General features: G+C 42.6%; 1 protein-coding gene across 2 annotated transcripts in view; it reads left to right on the forward strand.

Annotated features, from left to right (window-relative positions):
• The window catches only part of mtmr12 (myotubularin related protein 12), a 101305-nt gene that overhangs the window by 21761 nt on the left and 56763 nt on the right, over nt 1–22781 (forward strand). For both annotated transcript variants that reach the window (XM_072252375.1, XM_072252376.1), the window contains exons 2-3: nt 15375–15426; nt 16909–17048. In XM_072252375.1, coding sequence (XP_072108476.1) covers nt 15375–15426; nt 16909–17048 — 192 coding nt within the window. The remainder of the gene's footprint in view (nt 1–15374; nt 15427–16908; nt 17049–22781) is intronic.

Genomic DNA, 22781 nt, shown 5'->3' on the forward strand with positions numbered 1-22781 from the left:
TTCCTTGTTCCTGGAGTTTCAGTCACTCAAAGGTCAAGTGTAATACTGATAAATAATGATCTTTGCGAGCATTTGTGTGTACAGCAATTTACGTTTACATCATAAATTTCCAACTGCTCTTGCTAATATTTAATGAAAGTTGAGTGTTGACATACAATCATGAAGTGAAGTTTGTGTACAGGAAGTTTGCACCCTACATAAGGTTAAATGTAAATATTAACGGCAAAGTTTATTCATACAATGAGAAGGCTCTAGTCTGGTTTCATTATAATGTTATAAATGTCTTTTAGACCTGACACAGTAGACAAATTGTGTGCAGAAGTTGAGTGCAGTTTCCACAAGGGCCAGCTTGTCACCACATTTATTTATAACTGGCCCTGTTGTTTATAGTTCTGCAGATAATGTCAACAGAATTCTTGGTGTAACTCTTATTGAATTTTCAGCTTTTGGATTGGAGAGACAAAAATAACTTGAATATTTGTCTAAACTTGGATTTTAAAAATACAAACTATTCCCAAGTATACTGGAAATGGGTCACCTCCTTCAATTAAATTTGAGACGAGGATTAAGGACAGGGCGATAGACGCTGTGTACATGGACTTCAGCAATGCTTTTGACAAAGTTCTGCTTGTAGGCTGGTCCAGAAAGTAAGATCACGTGGGGGGGTGGGACACACACAGTGAGGTAGGGTGGTTGGTTTTCAATTGGAGACCTGTGAAGAGTGCTGTGCTGCATGATCAGTGCTGGGTTGCCTGTAGTTTGTAAAATATATTAAAGAATGTGGATAGAATATATTCACCAGGTGGGGCATTGTGTATAAAAATTGAGAAATTTTGTTGCTGTGCATAAGACATTGAGACCACATGAGGAATACTGTGGTTACAAACAAGAGAAAATCTGCAGATGCTGGAAATCCAAGCAACACACACACACACAAAATGCTGGAGGAACTCGGCAGGTCAGGCATCATCTTTGGAAAAAGAGTACAGTCGACGTTTCAGGCCGAGGCCCTTTGGCAGGACTGGATCATCAACTGTAGATGCTGCCTGGCCTGCTGAGTTCCTCCAGTATTTTCTGGAATACTCTGCTGCCTATACTGAAGGAAGAATGTGATTAAGCTAGAGAGAATGCAGAGAAAATGTACAAGGATGTTAATGGGACTAGAGAACTTGAGTTAGAGGAAAGGTAGGGACTATTTTCAGTGAAGCAAAAGAGCCAGTGAGGTGAACTTGTAGAACTGTGAAGGCTGTAGATAAAGTGGATGGTCAAAGATATTTTTTCCAGTTTTTTTTTAAACTGGAAGGCATATGTTTAATGTGATGGGGGTGGAGGACCTGGGGGATGCATGAAAATATGAAATGGCTTGCCAGAGGCAGTGGAAGAATTGTAATGTCGAAAAGACTTTTGGGTATGTTGATGGACAGGAAAGGTTTGGAGGAAAGTGGCCAAATGCTGGTAAATGGGACCAGCTCAGGAAGCTGACTTAGTTGGCATAGACAAGCTCAGCTGAAAGTCCTGTTTAATCTGACTCTACACAATTCCTGAGAGATCATCAGAAATTGGTGCAGACCATGTTAGCATGTTTTAATCCTGGCGTAACATTTGTCTGTTTTCTGCCATTTTTCCTTCACCTGTTTTCATTTCATTCTCCCAATGCTGATAAATGCAAAGACTAGAAAATGATTGAAATCATAACTCATGTGTTATTCATCAGATTCCAGATCTTGGTAGTTGACTGGCTATTGAATTTTTGTGGCTGTACCAAATTTGTTATATCATTACTTTAGCCTCTTCTTTCAGATTACTTCCCTACAAAACAGTAGAATTTCTTGTTTAGGTGAAATTTGCCAATTTGAGCACATCTGCTTTTATATTTAAAAAAAACTTTATTTTATCCACTTGTGTTTCAACATATTTTGCTTATTGGTGAATGTCACATCTGATGAATTGTTAAAATAAAGAGAATTATTATTGTGTAAACTTTGTGACTAATGTTGAAAACGTCTATCCCAAACTAATCATTTTAGTATGTTAGTCATTTGGGTTTAAGTTATTTGAGTTAAAAAGAACAGTTTGCCTGGTGTTTGGGATGCAGCAGGCAGTTAATTCAAAAGTTATTGAAGCTTGTTGTCCTTTTTTGCCCACAGAAACAGCTTAAGATTTTAAGGCTTCGAAATGGGTACATTGAGCAGAAGTAGCAAATGACAGCAAGTTCCCCTGCATCTGGAAAGCTTTGTGGCTGGGACGGATTCTAGTTTATCGTTTGCTAGCTAACGCAAAAGAAATGTGGAAACTTATAGTGATGAACATTTGTGTTTACACACTTCAATAATTTTTGGTTGCAGATGGCTTTGTCATTCTCGCACATTCAGAAACTGTAGTTTCCAGACGCTTGATAAGAAGTATGGGGGAACTGTGAATGCCTCAAGCCGACAGGCAGCGGTGAGAATTGGTGAATCTGCATGTTATGCATGCAGGGGCAAGCAGAAGCTTGTGCATTTAAGTGCATCGTGCTCAACATTGCAGAATCACTTTAAATGTGGAGTTGATTGGAGTTCAAAATTCAGGTTATGTTGCAACTTTATAAAACTCTGGTTAGGCCACATCTGGAATATTGTGTATAGTTCTGGTCGCCCCACTATAGGAAGGATGTTGAGGCTTTGGAAAGGGTGCAGAAGAGGTTCACCAGGGTGCTGCCTTGTTTAGAGGGCATGTGCTATCACGAGAGGCTGGATAAACTTGGGTCGTTTTCTCTGGTGTGTCGGAGGCTGAGGGGAGATCTGATAGAGGTTTACAAGATTGAGAGCATAGATAGAGTGGACAGAGAGTTTGTGTTTCCCAGTGTTGAAATGTCTAATACCAGAGGGCATGCATTGAAGCTGAGAGGGTGTAGGTTCAAGGGGGATGTGAAGAGTACATTTTGTTTTACTGAGAATTGTGGATGTCTGGAATGGTGCTGGAGGCAAATGCATTGGGAGACGAGAGATGTTTGGATAGACACACAGATGTAAGTAAGGTGGAGAGTTATGGACATACTGCAGACAGGAGGGATTAGTGTTTGGGTGTTTTCAATTTGCTTTTCAGCTGGTTCAGCACAACACTGTGGGCCGAATGGTCTGTTCCTGTGCTGTACTTTTGGAGGGAATTAGAATTTCAGTTATGATTCTTTAGGGCTGGAGATTTTGTGAAAGCATCTACAGAGAGAAATAGTTTGTGTTTCAGTTTGATTACTGTTTCATCTGCTCAAATGAGAGATCAGACTGCACAGCACTGTGGCCTGGCTTGTGGTCCCATAGTGAAGATCTAGCTAGCTGCAGTGCTGCATTCTCGATATAATTGATGAGGGCTGATTTTTGTTTCTTTGGAACACTCTGAGCTGAGGGACTGCATGCACCTCTAATGTGGCACAGCAGCTCTATTCCAGTCGTGTAATTGGTTCCTGTGACCTTTACCCAAAAAAAACACAAGTGTTTTTTGTATTGTCTTGTTGATATTTAAATTTACCATGTAACTTTAAATGAATTCAATATTGATTCACATAGATTACCAGTAAGCACAGTACAGGCTTATGATGTTGTGTCACCCTTATAACCACTCTAAAATCATTCTAACTCTGCCCTCCTATATAGCCCTACATTTTTTTCTATCATCCATGTGCCTATCTGAGAGTTTCTTAAATGCCCCTAATATATCTGCCTCTATCACTACCCCCAGAAGGGCATTCCATGCACAACCACTGTTTTTTTTAAAAACAATAGCTTCCTTCTGACATCATCCCTATACTTTCCTCCAGTCGTCTTAAAGTTATGTCCCTTTACCCTAGGTATTTTCCCCTGGGGTGAGGGGAGCAATGTTCCCTCTAAGAAATGCGCAAGCACACCTTTTGCTACTAATGCACAAAGGAATTTAAACTGCACACAAAAGGTTGTCACCCTCTACCTTGTTGGCATATGAAAAGGTTGATATTATTACATGCTGTTGTATAGTATATGAGAAATGAGACACATTACTGAGTATTTTATTTCTTTTAAACAATGAACAACAGGACTCGGTGGTTTCCAAAGAATAACTTCAGGTTTACTTCCACTTAAAAATTCAGTGCGCACGTGTCACTGGGCAAAAAAATTGCACAGCACAAGATCTTTATGCACACTGGTCATTACAAATTAGAGGGAACGTTGAGGGGAAGACTATCCACTTGATCCATGCCTCTTATGTACACCACTATCAAGTCATTTCTCTTCCTCCTTCGCTCAAAAGAGAAAATCCCTAGCTCGCTCAACCTATCCTTATAAGACATTCTCTTTTAATCTGGGCAGCATCCTGGTTAAATTTGCACCCTCCCTAAAGATTTCACATCCTTCCTGTAATGAGGTGACCAATTATTCCAAGTGTGGTCTAACCAGGGTTTTGTAGAGCTGCAACATTACTTTGCAACACTTCAACTCAGTCTTCCAACTAAATGAAGGCTCACGCACCATACATCTATCGACATGTGTGGCCACTTTGAGGGACAATGGACATAGACTCCAAGATTCACCCCTCTATTCCTCCACACTAAGAATCCTGCCATTACTCCTGCAGGCTAATTCTATTTAACTATCCCAAATACGTCACTGATCAAGTTGTAGAAACTGTGTAAAATGCCTTCTGAGATCCAGCCCTGTGCAGCTGGATCCTAGACTTCCTTTCGGATCACTGACAGGTGGTAAGGATGGGCTCCCTCACCTCTGCCCTTCTGACCCTCAACACAGGTGCCCCCCCACCCGGGTTGTGACCTGAGTCCCCTCCTCTGCTCCTTTTACACCCACAACTATGCTGCCACACACAGCTCCAGCCTGCTGATCGAATTCACAGATGACACGGCTTTGATCGGTCTTATTTCTAGTGGTAATGAAACAACTTACAGAGGAGTGGCTGACACCCTGATACAGTGATACAGTAGTGCCAGGATAGCAACCTCTCCCTCAATGTCCAAAAAACCAAGAGTTGATTGTGGATTACAGGAGAAACGGAGGCAAGCTCACCCCGATCAATGTCAATGGGATTACAGTTGAGGGGGTGAGTAGTTTCAAGGTCCTTGGTATACACATTACTGATGATCTCACCTGGGTTGTGCACACTGGCTGTCTGGCAAAAAAAAAGCACAACACCTCAGACAACTGAAGAAGTTTTGTGTGAGCTCCCAAATCCTCAAGGTCTTCTACAGTGGCACTGTTGAGAGTATCCTGACTGGCTGTATCACCGCCTGGTACGGGAACTGCACCAACCTTGATTGCAGGGCACTGCACAGAGTGGTATGGACAGCCCAGCACATCTGTGGATGTAAACTTCCCTCCATTGAGGACATTTACAGCAGCTGGTGCTTAAAGAAGGCCTGGAAGATCATCGGGGACACCAGTCACTCCAAACATAAACTATTTCAGCTGCTTCCATCTGGCAAACAGCACCACAGCATTAAAGTCAGGACCAACAGGCTACAGGACAGCTTCTTTCTACGAGCTGTTAAACTTTTAAATTCACTTGTCTGTACATTGCAATGGAGTCATAACACAAAGATTTTTACTCCCTCACATTGTGAGATGGATGTAAGATTTAAATAAATTCAAATTAAAGTAATTTCAAATATACTATCAGATGCCTTTGGGGCAGTCTATGAATGTGGCTATGATTCTACTTGTGGGCTGCCCCACCTACTGTCAGGATATTGTGAGCTGCCTGACCTAAGAAGGCAAGTAGAGTGTGAGAGTGCATTTATTAAATCGGATTCAGATTTATTTATCGGATATACATGGAAACATACAGTGAGCTGTGTCGCTTGCATTAGCCAGCATACTCAGGAATGTGTTGGGGGCAGCCCACAAGTGTCTCCACACATTCTGGGGCAGATGTGGCATTGCCACAGTGCTAGGCAGAACAATCCAGAATACAACAAAACAACACAACAAGCACTAAATGACAACAACAAAACAAGCCCCTTGCCTCCCTCCCACCCATGCACACAGAAATCAAAGGAAACCTTGACGCCAGGGTCATGTTTTTTTTTACTTTAGGCGGTCTTTTGGAGCTTTTCACAATGAATAATGCTGCAACGATGTCACAATACACTTGAGCTATAACAATGATAGTTAATGGCCAGAATTGCATACGCCATGTCATTCTCAGCAGGAAAATACTTTTCATTCTAAGTACTGAACTTCTACATCACAGATTTTCATTTTTATTTATTTAGAGATACGACACAGAACAGACAAGCCACGCCGCCCAGCAAACCACTTATTTACACCTAGCCTAATCACGGGGCAATTTACAATGACTAATTAACCTAATCACCAGTATATCTTTGGGCTGTGGGAGGAAACGATCACCCGGAGGAAACGCACACACTCATGGGAAGGTTCAATAGTTGCATTTGATATCGGAGAATGTATATAGTATACAACCTGAAATTCTTACTCTTCGCAGACGTCTGCAAAATGGGAAAAACCTGAAGAATGAATGACAGAAAATTTTAGATCCCCCAAAAGCCTCCCCATGCAAAAGCATCAACGCCCAACACCCACCATGCAAGCAATAGCACAGCCCCCAGAGATCATAATCCAGAGTCCATCAAAAACCCCTGCACACTCTGAGTGCAGGGGCCTGCGACGCACTGCGCACACCACCCACTGTCTCAGTGTCTCAATCTCCTGTGATGATTCAGTCATCGACTTCGGCGAGGAATCGGGTCGTCCACAGGGCCGCACCCTGATGGCAGAAGTTTTCCAAGCCACACCTGGAGAGATGGAAACATCAGGTTGGTCAGCAAGTTCTGAAAGTCAGAACCCACTGCCCGTGAAGAACGGTAGCTTGAGCTGTAGCTGTAGATCATGGACACAGATAGAACTCCAGCCATCTTGGAAAAAGAAAAGAGGCATGAGAAGAGGAGAATTAAACTTTTCACAGGTAAACTGAAAGAAGTTGCCTGGGTCTGCAAAAACCTCTGGTGCCATCTTTACTCCTTCCTCTCCAAACTCCTGACAGATGGTGTTGGAATTGAACTCCAAACTCCCAACGCCCCAAGGTGTAGTAGTGTCGCACTAACCACGATGCTGCCATGACGCCCTAGCATTCTCAAATTCATTTCACCAAGAGGAGAGGAAAAACTATGCTTGGTTCTGTTTTGACATGCAACTCAAAGGCAAGTGAGGAATGCTTTTAATCAAATGTACTTTTTTATTAGACTCCAATTGCCAAGAAAGGAGCTGATGATTTAGTTACTCTAGGTATTTGGAGGTCAGTGCAGTGCATGAAAAAAAAAACTGACTTAATTTCACCAAATATGAATTGATAGAAACATAGAAAACCTACAGCACAATAAAGGCCCTTTGGCCCACAAAGTTGAGTGGAGCATGTCCCTACCTTAAAAATTACAAGGCTTACCTATAGCCCTCTATTTTTCTAAGCTCCATGTACCTATCCAAAGGTCTCTTAAAAGACCCTATCGTATCTGCCTCCACCACCATTGCCAGCAGCCCATTCCACACACTCCCTACTCTCTGAGTAAAAAAAACTTACCCCTGACATCTCCTGTGTACCTACTCCCCAGCACCTTAAACCTGTGTCCTCTTGTGACAACCATTTCAGCCTTGGGAAAAAGCCTCTGACTACCCACACGATCAATGCCTCTCATCATCTTATATACCTCTGTCAGATCACCTCTCATCCTCCGTCGTTCCAAGGAGAAAAGGCCGAGTTCACTCAACCTATTCTCATAAGGCATGCTCCCCAATCCAGGCAACATCCTTGTAAATCTCCTCTGCACCCTTTCTATGGCTTCCACATCCTTCCTGTAGTGAGGCGACCAGAAATGAGCACAGTACTCCAAGTGGGTCTGACCAGGGTTCTGTGCAGCTGCGACATTACCTCTCGGCTCCTAAATTCAATTCCACTATTGATGAAGGTCAATACACCGTATGCCTTAACCACAGAGTCAACCTGCGTAGCTGCTTTGAGCGTCCCATGGACTTGGACCCCAAGATCCCTCTGATCCTCTACACTGCCAAGAGTCTTACCATTAATACTATATTCTGCCATCATATTTGACCTACCAAAATGAACCACTTCACACTTATCTGGGTTGAACTCCATCTGCCACTTCTCAGCCCAGTTTGCATCCTATCATTGTCCTGCTGTAACCTCTGACAACCCTCCACACTATCCACAACACCTCCAACCTTTGTGTCATCAGCAAACTTACTAACCCATCCCTCCACTTCCTCATGGAGATCATTTATAAAAATCACGAAGAGTAAGGGTCCCAGAACAGATCCCTGAGGTACTCCACTGGTCACCGACCTCCATGCAGAATATGACCCGTCTACAACCACTCTTTGCCTTCTGTGGGCAAGCCAGTTCTGGATCCACAAAGCAATGTTCCCTTGGATCCCATGCCTCCTTACTTTCTCAATAAGCCTTGCATGGGGTACCTTATCAAATGCCTTGTTGAAATCTGTATACAGTACATCTACTGCGCTTCCTTCATCAATGTGTTTAGTCATATCCTCAAAAAATTCAATCAGGCTCGTAAGGCACAATCTGCCCTTGACAAAGTCATGCTGACCATTCCTAATCATATTATACCTCTCCAAATGTTCATAAATCCTGCTTCTCAGGATCTTCTCCATCAACTTACCAACCACTGAAGTAAGGCTTACTGGTCTATAATTTCCCGGGCTATCTCTATTCCCTTTCTTGAATAAAGCAACAACAGCCGCAACCCTCCAATCCTCCAGAACCTCTACCGTCCCCACTGATGATGCAAACATCATCGCCAGAGGCTCAGCAATCTCTTCCCTCGCCTCCCACAGTAGCCTGGGGTACATCTCCTCCAGTCCTGGTGACTTATCCAACATGATGCTTTCCAAAACCTCCAGTACATCCTCTTTCTTAATATCTACATGCTCAAGCTTTTCAGTCTGCTGCAAGTCATCACTACAATCAACAAGATCCTTTTTCATCGTGAATACTGAAGTGAAGTATTCATTAAGTACCTCTGCTATTTCCTCCGGTTCCGTACATACTTTCCCATTGTCATGCTTGACTCCTATTCTTTCACATCTTATCCTCTTGCTCTTCACATACTTGTAGAATGCTTTGGGGTTTTCCTTAATCCTGCCCGCCAAGGCCTCCTCATGGCCCCTTCTGGCTCTCCTAATTTCCTTCTTAAGCTTCTTCCTATTAGCCTTATAATCTTCTAGATCTCTAACATTACCTCGCTCTCTGAAACTTTGGTAAGCTTTTCTTTTCTTCTTGACTAGATTTATTACAGCCTTTGTACACTACAGTTCTTGTCCCCTACCATAACTTCCCTGTCTATAACTATGACTATGCAGAACTCCACACAAATATCCCCTGAACATTTGCCACATTTCTTCTGTACTTTTCCCTGAGAACATCTGTTTCCAATTTAAGCCTCCAATTTCCTGCCTGATAGCCTCAACATTCTCCTTACTCCAATGAAACACTTTTCTAACTTGTCTGTTCCTCTCTCTCTCCAATGCTATTGTAAAGGAGATAGAATTATGATCACTATCTCCAAAATGCTCTCCCACTGAGAGATCTGACACCTGACCAGGTTCATTTCCCAATACCAAATCAAGTACAGCCTCTCCTCTTGTAGGCTTATCTACATATTGTGTCAAGAAACCTTCCTGAACACACCTAACAACCTCCACTCCATCTAAACCCCTCGCTCTAGGGAAGTGCCAATCAATATTTGGGAAATTAAAATCTCCCATCACGACAACTCTGTTATTATTACACCTTTCCAGGATCTGTTTCCCTATCTGCTCCTCGATATCCCTGTTACTATTAGGCAGCCTATGAAGAAACACCCAGTAAAGTTATTGACCCCTTCCTGTTCCTAACCTCCACCCACAGACACTCCAGACAATCCCTCCATGGCGTCCACCTTTTCTGCAGCCGTGACACTATCTCTAATCAACAGTGCCATGCCCCGACCTCTTTTGCCTCCCTCCCTGTCCTTTCTGAAACATCTAAAACACAGCACCTGAAGTCACCATTCCTGCCCCTGAGCTACCCAAGTCTCTGTAATGGCCACTACATCATAGCTCTAAGTACTCTAAGCTCAACCGCTTTGTTCACAATACTCCTTGCATTTAAAATAGACACATCTTAAACCGTCAGTCTGAGTGCATCCCTTCTCTATCACCTGCCTATCCTCCCTCACACACTGTCTCCAAGCTTTCTCTATTTGTGAGCCAAACGTCTCTTCAGTTCGGTTCCCACCCCCCAACAATTCTAGTTTAAACTCTTCCCAGTGGCCTTAGCAAACCTCCCTGCCAGGATATTGGTCCCCCTGGGATTCAAGTGCAACCCGTCCTTTTTGTACAGGTCACATCCTGCCCCAAAAGAGGTCCCAATGATCCAGAAATCTGAATCCCTGCCCTCTGCTCCAATCCCTCAGCCACGCATTTATCCTCCACCTCATTCTATTCATATACTCACTGTCGCGTGGCACAGGCAGTAATTCCTAGATTACTACCTTTGCAGTCCTGCTTCTCAACTTCCTTCCCTGTACTCTTTTTTTTTTTCAGGACCACTTCCCTTTTCCTACCTATGTCATTGGTACCAATATGTACCACGACCTCTAGCTGTTCTCCCACCCACTGCAGGAGATCTTGGACACGATCTGAAACATCCCGGACCCTGGCACCTGGGAGGCAAAGGAACATCCGAGTTTCTTTCCTGTGTCCACAGAGTCGCCTTTCTGCCCCCCTAACTATAGAGTCCCCTATCACTACTGCCTTCCTCTTCCTTTCCCTACTCTCCTGAGCCACAGGGCCAGACTTTGTGCCAGAGGCACAGCCACTGTCACTTCCCCCAGGTAGGCTGTTCTCCACCCCCCCCAACAGGAGTACTTACTGTCAAGGGGTACAGCCATAGGGGTACTCTCTAGTACCCGACTCTTCCCCTTCCCCCTTCTGACTGTGACCCACTTGTCTGTCTCCCGTGGCCCTGGTGTGACCACCTGCCTGTAACTTCTTTCTATCACCTCCTCGCTCTCCCTGACCAGATGAAGGTCATCGAGCTGCATCTCCAGTTCCCTAACTCGGTCCCTTAGGAGCTGCAGCTCGATCCACCTCGTGCAGATATGGCCGTCCGGGAGGCTGGGAGACTCTAGGACCTCCCACATCTGACACCAAGCACAGATAACTGGCCTCACACACATACTTCCTCCTTTCCGCAAATAACACTGGTAATCCTACCTCGCCTCATCCCGTTACCACCTAAGCCCATTGAGGCAAAGCCCTATCACTCCGCTGCCCGCTAGATATGGTGGTCTTCTTTTTAACCTTTCGCGCTGTACTGGCTGACATCACGTGCCTGTGCAGTCTTGCCTCTCTTTTACCCCGAGCAGTAAAACTGCCTGCAGATGCTGCAGCAGTGGTGACAGGACTATTGATGTTTGCCATCATTGCCCTGTGTTAGTATTTATGTATGAATGTTGTTTAATTTAGAAGAACAACCTCTTCAGCCAACTTTTTTTTTGCAGCAATCTTCAGTGGAGTGGAGGGAAATTGATTGAATTGTTCTTGTACTAAAATACTCCGGGGAAATGCTGCACTTTGCTGAGCGCTAAGTGAACATAGAACTGTACAACTCAGTACATGCACCTTTTAACCTACTCCAAGATCAATCTCACTTTTCAAGTTGGCTTGAAAAGGCATGTTCATTTACCTTCTCCCTCAATTATCCACGCATTGCTGTCTTAACTTAGTACTCTGCACAATGTTTAAAATGTCAATTTTTTTCTCCTCCTGAAATCGAGTGGCTTGGTTAGGTTAACTCCTTAAATAGATGTTTCTGGGTATAGAGAGAGGCAGAAGGTAACATTAAAGCAAGAACTGTTAGCGTGGGAAACAGCTACGTACTTCCACCAGGCTGTAAGACTAGAATTCCCAGCCACCACCCAGGTGTCATCACCTATGAGGTACCAGTAGGGTTATACTGTTTACTTTTTAGCTTCTATCGTATTGTTTGTTAATTTATTTAGCTTCTATCGTATTGTTTGTTAATCACCTTATTGTTTGTTAATTTATTTATGGTAATATTACCGTGTGTGTGTGTGTTGTGCTCATTGGTCTGGAGAGACACCTTTTCATTTGGTGGTATACATGAGCACAATTGAATGGCAACTAACTTAACTTGAACTTGAGATCTCTGCAAATGTAAGTACATATCTTGGCAAGACTTATTTGCTTGAAGGTGATGGCTGCTGATGGGTTGCAATGGGAGTAATTGTCTCAGGAGGGTAAAGTAAATGGCTCTGCACCCACCCCACCTCCATACCCAGACCATTGACACTTGTATAATTGGAACTAGTTCGGAAGATATGTAGCTTGGACAGTTGTGTTGAGTCATTCTTCAGTCTTGGAAATTTACCTGCAAACATTTTGTCACCATGCGAGGAGACATTGTTAGTGCTGTCAATTTGTGGAGTGCCCTCTGAATGCTTGGCCTTTATATACTTTTCATTCAGCTGATTGGATGTTATTTCAGAAACTTACTGGTGACATGGGGAGGAAATCTCGTCACTGACTATCTGTGTGCTGTGGTCTGGAACTTTGCCTGCACCAGCTCTTAAATAGGATTGAGGTCTCTGTGTTTGTTTACAGAATTGTTTGCAGAAAACCACACTTTTAGTATTTCTCTTGCATGCCTTGTGTTTGCTTGCACCATGATATTCACTGATGCCCATTTGAATTTGTGCCCCTCTTGATCTTCACGGGTAGAGACTAGGGAGAGTTGGTCATGCCACTTAAACAGATAGAGACTAGGGAGAGTTGGTCAAGTTGCTTCACAATTGGTGTTCATGGATCTTGTGAATAGTTTTCACCCAGTTTGGTGGGCGTAATATTTGCTGCAATCCCCACATTGGATTTTGTAGGGCACGTGGGAGGACACAGCACAATTAACAGAGCACTGACTTGTATCATTGTGATTACAAAATGATTTCAATTGTGGATAAGAAGTATTCAGAGTTAAGATGGTTAGAAAATTGATTTTGAAGATTCTACCCAGACAACTACAATCACTAAAAGCATATGAATCAGTGGACTATGCAGTGTCTAAAAGGATTCTGAGAAGTGCACAAGAACTGAGGGACGTTGGAGTGTAATGACCTATGGTTCCTTTTGAGTCGGGTCTGGATTCATGGTCCAGTCCTGTAAATTCAGCACAAAAACCCAGGCTGATATTTCAATGTAGAAGCAAGTGAGCACTGCCTGCTTAAATGGTTTTACTTGAAATGAGGCACTCCCTGCCTGATGGACTGTCTGAAAATTCTGTGACTCCCAGTTCAGAGAAAATAAAGATTAGCTTTATTTGTCACATGAACATCGAAACATGCAGTGAAATGCATCAGTTGCAGATTTCCACATTTCCGGTGTCAAAACAGCATGCCTACAACTTCCTAGCCTACCCATATGTCCTTGGAATGAGGGAGGAAAGTGAAGCACCTGGAGGAAACCCACGCAGTTACGGAAATTGAGCCCAGAACGTGACATGCTACGCTACCATACCACCCATACAATCTGAGATGCTTATTTTTAATATCCTGTCTTTTATTTATCCTGTAATCAACTTTTACTGAAACCAGAATGTTTGTGTTTGTGCAATCAAGCTGTGTGTAAATTGTTGCATTTCCTACACCTGAAATAGTGACTGCAAACGTTTACTGCAGTGGTGACTTCAAATGCTTAGGGGTGTACTGTAAGGGATCAAAAAGGCACATGATGAATCAGTAAATTAGCTGTTGAACTTGACCAGTAGCAGAGTGAGCTTGAAGAGCCACGTGGCCTAATCCTTCATTTTTTTTTTAATGAGAATATTGCAAGGGTAGGAAAGATTGATTTATAGGAAAAACTTGTTAGGGCAAGGATTTTTTTTCTTAAGAACAAGCAAACCAGAGGAGAAGTTTAACTGATGTATAAGATTAAGAGACCTAAATAAAGTGGTTATAATGATCCATTGTGGCAGCAGAGTAGCGTAGTGGCAAGCACAGCACTACAGTACAAGTGACCCAGGTTCAATTCCTGCCACTGCCTTTAAGGAGTTTGTGATTCTCCCCATGACTGCTTGGATTTCCTCCGGGTACTCTCGTTTCCTCCCATGGTCCAAAGGCTTGCTGGTTAGTAGGTTCTTTGGTCATTGCAAAGTGTCCTGTAACTAGGCTAGGATTAAATTGGGAGATTGCTGGGCGGTGTGGCTCAAAGGGCAGGAAGGGCCTATTCCATGCTGTAGCTCAATAAATAAATATAAATAAACATAGGAAATTCTGCAGGTGCTGGAAGTCCAGAGTAACACACACAAAATGCTGGAGGGAGGAACTCAGCAGGTCAGGCAGCGTCTCTGGAAAGGAATAAAGATTAGCGTTTGATGCATTGAAGAGGCCGGGTGTTGGGGTCTGGAGGTGAAGGTCGGGCTGCTCACTGCTCTACGATGTTTTACTCCACCCTCCACAAGCCCTGGTGCTGAAGCTGAGGCTACGTCCTGCTACGGGCTTCGTGTCTGCGAGGCTCGTTAAGATTTGCCCCGCTCTGGGATAAGCTGAGGCTCCAGCTGCTCCAGGCTTCAAAGCTATGGACTCACTTTTTTTTTCCCTGAATATTTTTGCTTGCTTTCATTGTTTGCATGATTTATATCTTTTTTTTTCTTTGTGTATTGGATGTAGGTCTTTTTTTAATTGGTTTCTTTCAGGGTTCTTGTTTTGTGGCTGCCTGTAAGCAAATGAATGGAAGGTTATATAATTTATACATTGATAATGTACTTTTAACTTTAGGACCCACCTCTGTTAGCAGAGAAGTCAATGTTAGAGGCATAGATGTAGGAGTAGAACTGAAGGAAAATTCAGTTTCTTTTCCACTAACTATTTGGCGTCTAGTTTTTATTGTATTGAATGGGAAACAGAAAAACAAAGCATTTAGAAATCACGGGTGACAGGAAATGCTGTAATTGTGTGGCTTTTTATCAAGAGAATTGGGCTGCCAACAGAACCAAAGTACGCTGTAAATCTGAAATAATACTACAATGCTGGAAATACTTAATCAGTAATGATCTATGGAGTATGAAACAGTTGAGGTTTCGTGTCAGCAATTGTTTATCATCAGTCATTTGGCTGTCGTAGATTGCTTTTCTCTTATGAATTTCTATGATTCCTCTATTCATATTGTAGAATAATGCTCCACAAGTTTACCTACTCTTGAGCAATCCTTTTGAGATCATGTATCAGATAATTATGATTGTTCCAGAGTTTATCCAGATTGTTTTCTACATTCGTGGGTTGATAATATTTTTTTTCTCCTCATCAGGAAATTAAAAAAAAGGAAAGTAATGATGACTTGAAGCCACACTTATTACCAGGTAAAAAATATATAATCCTTTTCTGGAGGGAAGAACTTAGAGTTGATTGTTATTCATTGGTTTCCCCATTGGAAAATAGACAAGGACTTTGGGTGTGGCAGTGGATCCCACCCAGATAAATTGGCTGGAGTATAAATGGGACAAATGGGTGGGAAGACCGAATAATGTGAATTTACTTATGACGGATCCAAAGTTGAAAGGGTCACCAGCATTATCCAAGCATGTGAGCTCTCTGGTTTCCATAGCAGAACTGTATCAAAAAAGAAATTAATTCCTGTTTCCTTTCCAATATTTTCAGGCTTCCAGTGATAAACTGGGTGCTGATCAACTTATTTTGGAGTTATAGTGTAGAGTCTCTTACAGGAGGAATCCGGAAATTCATAGCATTCTATTAATTGAACACATAAATTAACTTTGGTTTCCTGCCATTATTTTAAAATCCATTAACAGTGCAATATTATAAAGGAGAGTAAACATTTCATATTTATTATGCCTCAACTGTATTATTGTGTCTGGCATTGAATTGACTTTAGTACTTACTTCCTCACATACATGAAGAGTAAAAATCTTTATGTTATGTCTCCATCTAAATGTAGAATGTGCAATTTATAGTAACTTGTAATAAATAGTATTTACAACAGGACAGTCAATGTAACATAAAAATACAATTGCATCAGCATGAATTAAGCAGACTGATGGCCTGGTGGAAGAAGCCTGTTGGTCCTGGCTTTTATGCTGCGGAACCAATTCCCGGATGGTAGCAGCTGGAACAGTTTGTGGTTGGGGTGACTCGGGTCCCCAATGATCCTTCAGGCCCTTTTTACACACCTGTCTCTGTAAATGTCTTGAATAGTGGGAAGTTCACATCTATAGATGTGCTGGGCTGTGCGGAGTTCTGCAACTGACTGAAGTACAATTCCCATACTAGGCAGTGATGCAGACAGTCAGGATGCTCTCAATTGCGCCCCTGTAGAAAGTTCTTAGGATTTAGGTGCCCATACCAAACTTCTTCAACTGTCTGAGGTGAAGGAGGCATTGTTGTGCCTTTTGAACCACACAGTCAGTATGTACAGGCCACCTGTGTATGCCAAGGAACTTAAAGCTGTTCACCCTCTCAACCCCAGATCCATTGATATCTATAGGGGTTAGCCTGTCTCCATGCCTCCTGTAGTCCACAACCTGCTCCTTTGTTTTTGTAACTTTGAGGGAGAGGGTTTTTTTTTTTGACACCTCTGTGTCAGGGTGATTACTTCTTCTCTGTAGGCTGCCTCATTATTATTTGAGATTAGGCATCAGAATTTATCAAGGATTTCTGTACCTTGGAGAAAGTACAGTGGAGCTTTACTGGGATGAGGGATTTAGTAATATAGTGAGTCTAGGAATAAAGGGTTATCTATTTTAATTTTCTTTATCGAATATGTCAATACAATGTAAATAATTGACTTTCCAAGTTTTTAATGTTTTCCACTTTGCCTTTCACAGGGGAACTTGTAATCTGTGAAGCAAACACTGTTGTGAAATATAGTCGGGAAGATTCATTGCAACGGGGATTTTATGGAAAACTCATCTGTACAAATTTCAGGATTTCCTTTCTAAGTGCTGAACAGTTGTTGGACGATGTGGTAAGCTCTAGAAAAGCTACTCTGACTGCACCACCTAAATCCCAAAGCTGCACTATAATGAAGGAAAGACAGCAGGCGCCATAGCAACACCATGTTTTCTTTCAAGTAACACGCTATCAGTATTTGGCAATCTATCAATTGTTCCTCTTCATTATTGGCCAACAATGACTTGCGGTACAAGTTGATAAGATCGTTAAGAAGCCATGTGGTGTGTTGCTCTTCATTAGTAGGGGATTGAGTTCAAGAGCCATGTCGTAATGTTGCAGCTCTATAAAACTCTGGTTAGCCAGCACTTGGAATATTGTGTTCAGCTCTGGTTGCCTCATTATCGGAAGGATGTGGAAGCTTTGGAGCTTCCTTAAGGTTAATATAGCTGGAGGGGGATGGTAGTGGGGATGGTAGTGGGGATAAGCTCCCAGTATCTACTAAATGCTCCCAATGGACTGTACTCCCTTCTCATGCCCATAGAAATGGATCCTCTGGGCTCAGTAGCTAAGCCACGTGTGAAATTTCTATGGACTTTATCAAAGGCTTTGAAAGTCCAGGTACACTACATCCACTGGCTCTCCCTTGTCCATTATCATAGTTACATCCTCAAAAAATTCCAGAAGATTAGTCAAGCACGATTTCCCTTTCGTAAATCCATGCTGACTTGGACCGATCCTGTTACTGCTATCCAGATGTGTCGTAATTTCATCTTTTATAATTGACTCCAGCATCTTCCCCACCACTGACACAGTCCATTATAGTCTCTAACAACCAAGTCCAGCTCCTGGCTTTCACATGTGGCTTAGCTACGGAGCCCAGAGGATCCATTTCTATGGAAATGAGAAGGAACAAAGGTGGGTTACTGGTGCCTTAAAACCAGTCATTTCAGGCAGATGGGGCTGATCACCCATGGTAGGCAGCTCATAAGACTAAGACATGGGAGCAGAATTAGGCCATTTAGCCCATCGAGTCTGCTCCACCATTCCAATATGGCTGATCCTGGATCCCACTCAGCCCCATACACCTGATCAGGAAACTATCAAATTCCACCTTAAATATACCCACTGACTTGGCCTCCACTGCAGACTGTGGCAGAGCTCCACAGATTCGCTACTCTGACTAAAAAAAAGTTCTTCCTTGCCTCTGTTCTAAAGGGTCACTCCTCAACTTTGAGGCTGTGCCCTCTTGTTCTGGATACCCGAACCAGAGGAACATAAGAACATTAGAAATAGGAACAGGAGTAGGCCACCCAGCCCATTGAGCCTGCCCCACCATTCAATAAGATCATGGTTGATCTGTCCGTAAACTCAGCTCCATCTACCTGCCTTTTCCCTGTAACCCTTCATTCCCTTACTATGTAAAAACCTATCTAACTGTATCTTAAATATAGTTGGTGAAGAAGCCTCAACTGCTTCCCTGGGCAGAGGAGACATCCTCTCCACATCCACCTTGTCTTTCAGCATTTGGTAGGTTTCACTGAGATCCTTGTGCGTTCTTCTAATTTCCAGAGAGTACAGGCTCAAAGCAGCCAAACGCTCCTCATATGTTAACCCTTTCATTCCCAGAATCATCCTCATGTACCTCCTCTTGACTCTTGCCAATAACAGCGCATCCTTTTTGAGATATGGGGCCCATAGCTGGTGACGATACTTCAAGTGTGGCTGACTAGTGTCCTCTCATAAAGGCTCAGTATTATCTCCTTGCTTTTATATTCTATTCCCCTTGAAATAAATGCCAACATTGCATTTGCCTTCTTTACCACAGACTTGACCTGTAAATTAACCTTCTGGGAGTCTTGCACGAGGACTCCTAAGTCCCTCTGCACCTCTGATATTTGAACCTTCTCCCCATTTAGATAATAGAAGGAAAACTCTGATCTCAAACCTCCACTGTCTTTGATTCAGGAGTAAACCCCGGGGGTGGGGGTGTGGAATCTGGAGTTGGAGTCCTTGAATTCAACACTGACTGGCAACTCCTGCAATGTCAGTGGTGCCATATTGTATCGGTCTCTGCTGTTCATTTTGATTCATCAGCTGAGGGTAGAGGGGGAGCCTGCTACATGGGCAACAGCTTGCTCCCCATATCGTTCTTGCATACTGGTTTGCGTATCACATAGAAAGATGGGGTGCAGCCTCCATGGTCGACCCCAACCAATGGAGGGCCTCAAAGAAGCTTTAGAGAGGGTACAGGGGAGATTTCCCAAGATGCTGCCAGGCTTAGAGAGCATGGCTTGAGGTGAACAAGCTAGAGTGAAGGAGGATGAGGGGAGATTTGATTGAGATGTACAAGATAATAAGAGGCATAGATCGAGTGGATAGTCGGAGACCTTTTCCCAGGACAGAAATGACTAATTTGAAAGGACATATTTTTAAGATGATTGGAGGAAAATACAGGGTAGATGTCAGAAATAGGATTTTTTTTTTTTGTTACCCAAGTAGTGGGGGTGTGGAAAACTCCACCAGGAGTGCAGGGAGAGGGGGATACATTAGGGATATTGAAGATGCTCTTGTATAGAGAGGTATACGGGAGGAAAGGCTTAGGTTGGTCTTAGAGTAGGTTAAAAAGTCGCAACAACATTGTGGGCTAAAGGGACTACTGTGTTCCGTTCTATGTTCTAAGAAAAAGTGCTATAATTCAAGAAGGTGACACCGCAACCTATTTGAGGATATTTGGCTAATTAATGAGAGCATTTCCTACAATGTAAATATCTTCACAAGTATTTACATTTTTTTTTTGGTTTTGTAGATGCCAGACAATATTTAGAGCTTGAAGGGCTTGAGAATTCTGTTCAAGTCACACTGAGGCTTGAATACATCATGAGCACTGCTTGCTCCAGTTTGGTTTAGGAAGCTGGAATGCATCCACTTCACTTTCTCAGGGATAGGCCTGGGGCCAAAATTAAGTTGTCAGCTGGCATGGGGCACTGGCTGGAACATTGATATGCAACAGCAATCTTAAAGAACAGAAGCAGGTGGGGGGCTTAAATAACGCAAGCGGTTTGCCACTAGTGGCAGTGACTTGGATATGGGAGAAGCTTCCAGAAGGAATGAATCCTGACCGAGACAAAAGCGGTGCTGCTGTAACATTGATTACTTTAGAGGGTGTGATGCTGTGTAAATGTTTCTTTTGCATTTTGATTAGGAGAAAGCTGTTTAAATTGGTTCAGTATTCATGCGTATAAGCATATGACAGTCGGATATGGGCTTTGCTGCTCAGAAGTATGAAAAGTTTTGGGCAACACGGTAGCAGCCAGCAACCGGGGTCCAATTCTGCTGACTAAGGAATTTGTACATTATACCCATGACCATATGGGTTTCCTCTGGGTGCTCTGGTTTCCTCCACATTCCAAAAATATACATTTGGAGTCAGTAAATTGTGGGCGTGCTATGTTGGTTCCAAAAGCATGGAGACACCTGTGAGCTGCCAGCACAATCCTCACTAATTTGTTTTGTCTCAAACGATGCATTTCACTGTATGTTTCAATATTTTGATGTACATGTGACAAATAAAGCTAATCTTTAAATTTTATCTTTTGAAAAGTTATCTGGAATGGTAATGGGAATGGTATCATTTGAGTTAAATAGAGAATGGTACAGAGGTTAATTTTGAACTAGTGAAATTTCTAAAATTTTTCATGAGCAATTGGGAAATGTGTGGAATTGACAAATGCAGATCATAGTTTTTCTGGGTAAGTAAAAATAGAATAAGGTGAATTATCCCTGACTCATCTAAAAATTGTGTTCATTTGGATAATGCGCTGTTGCATCTGTAGTCAGATCTGTACCATCTGATCAAGCTGGCCAGTGGAGATGTTGTTGAAATGAAAAGTGCACTGGAAAATGAAGAAGAGTTAAAGCTACTTTTTATTCCCAATTATGTACAAAATTGTGTAAGGTTAGGGAGGTGCAAAGAATGTACTAATTGCACTTTTGCAGGTTCAGTGAGACGTAGTGGCATAAACGTTGTGGCTCAGTACCATTTCATTATTTGTCTTTTGCTTTGTCTTTAATCTCCAAACTAACGATCTACTGCAAGAGAGTAGAGTATAGAACTTGCGCAGTTTTGTTACAACTGTACAATTTGGTATGTTGATCTCCTTACTTCAATAAAGGTATATTGGCTTTTGGGAACATCCATCGGGCTAATTCCTAGGATGGAGGAGGGTGTACATTTTGGGCCTGATCTCATATGACATTAGCAAATGAGAGCCACTGTAGGGTAGTGATTAGCGCGATGGTATAACAACTGGGGCGTTGGAGTTCAGAGTTCAATTCCGACACCATATAACAATTACAGCACGGAAACAGGCCATCTCGGCCCTTCTAGTCCATGCCGAACGCATTACTCTCACCTAGTCCCACCGACCTGCACTCAGCCCATAACCCTCCATTCCTTTCCTGTCCATATAGCTATTCAATTTAACTTTAAACAACAACATCGAACCTGCCTCTACCACTTCTACTGGAAGCCCGTTCCACACAGCCACCACTCTCTGAGTAAAGAAGTTCCTCCTCGTGTTACCCCTAAACTTTTGCCCCCTAACTGTCAACTCATGTCCTGTTGTTTGAATCTCCCCTACTCTCAATGGAAAAAGCCTATCCACGTCGACTCTATCTATCCCCCTCATAATTTTAAATACCTCTGTCAAGTTCCTCCTCAACCTTCTACGCTCCGAAGAATAAAGACCCAACTTGTTCAACCTTTCTCTGTAACTTAGGTGCTGAACCCCAGGTAACATTCTAGTAACTGCAAGGAATTTGTACTTTCTTTCTATGACTGCATCGGTTTCCGCCAGGTGCTCCCATTTCCTCTCACAGTTCAAAGACATACTATTTAGTAGGTCAACTAGTCATTGTAAATTGATTAGGTTACTGTTAAATAGGTTGATTGCTGGGTGACACAGCTCACTGGGCTGGAAGGGCCTGTTCTGTGCTGTTTCTCTAAATAAAATATCATAAAATAAACAAGAGGTCATCTTATTACAACATAAAATTTTTGAGGGAACTGGACAGAATAGATGCAGGGAGGATATTTGCCCTGACAAAAGATCAAACTCATTCACCATACATGTATCAGGAACTTGCTGTGGTGTGTTGGTCAGGGTGTGACATAGGACAAAAAAAAATAACATTCAACAAACAAATGATATATAAAAAAAGTTAAAAGTTTAAAATACAGATGTGGAATAAAATGTGCACATATACATAAATATCAGCACGTATTTACCATGTTTAAAAAGTAGTTGAAAGTGTTTACAGTGAGTGCAGTGACGGGGTAATATAGGGGGTTGGGGAGGGCTTATCCAGAATTAGGGGTTTGTGGTTTTGGAAAGTGGGTCAGCCATTTGAAATGGAGATGAAGAATTTCCTCTGAGTCAGAATCTTGGCTGGCCACTCCAGAGTTGTGGAGCTTGAGTCACTGGTCACTTCAGGACAGTGTCAAATAGACTACTGGACTAAAGGCTTGTCGGGAACAAGCAGGAAAGTGTAGCTGAGACCCGGATGAAATTGTAACTTTTTTTTGAATAGCAGAGCAGACATGAGTGATCTGCTAGTGTTGAGTATATTATTATCTTTGTTACCTAAAAGCAATGCCATAAGTACACTATGAATGTATGTTATGCAACTAGAAAACTTGTAGAAATTATCTAGGATAGTTATCTAAGATTGTTAATCTAAGATTGTGGCTGTGATTGAGTATGATCTTACCATTGGCCTGGTTACCCTCCTTGTTATAACTATGTAA

Source organism: Mobula birostris, chromosome 3 (genome assembly GCF_030028105.1).
Source record: "Mobula birostris isolate sMobBir1 chromosome 3, sMobBir1.hap1, whole genome shotgun sequence".
NCBI lineage: Eukaryota > Metazoa > Chordata > Chondrichthyes > Myliobatiformes > Myliobatidae > Mobula > Mobula birostris.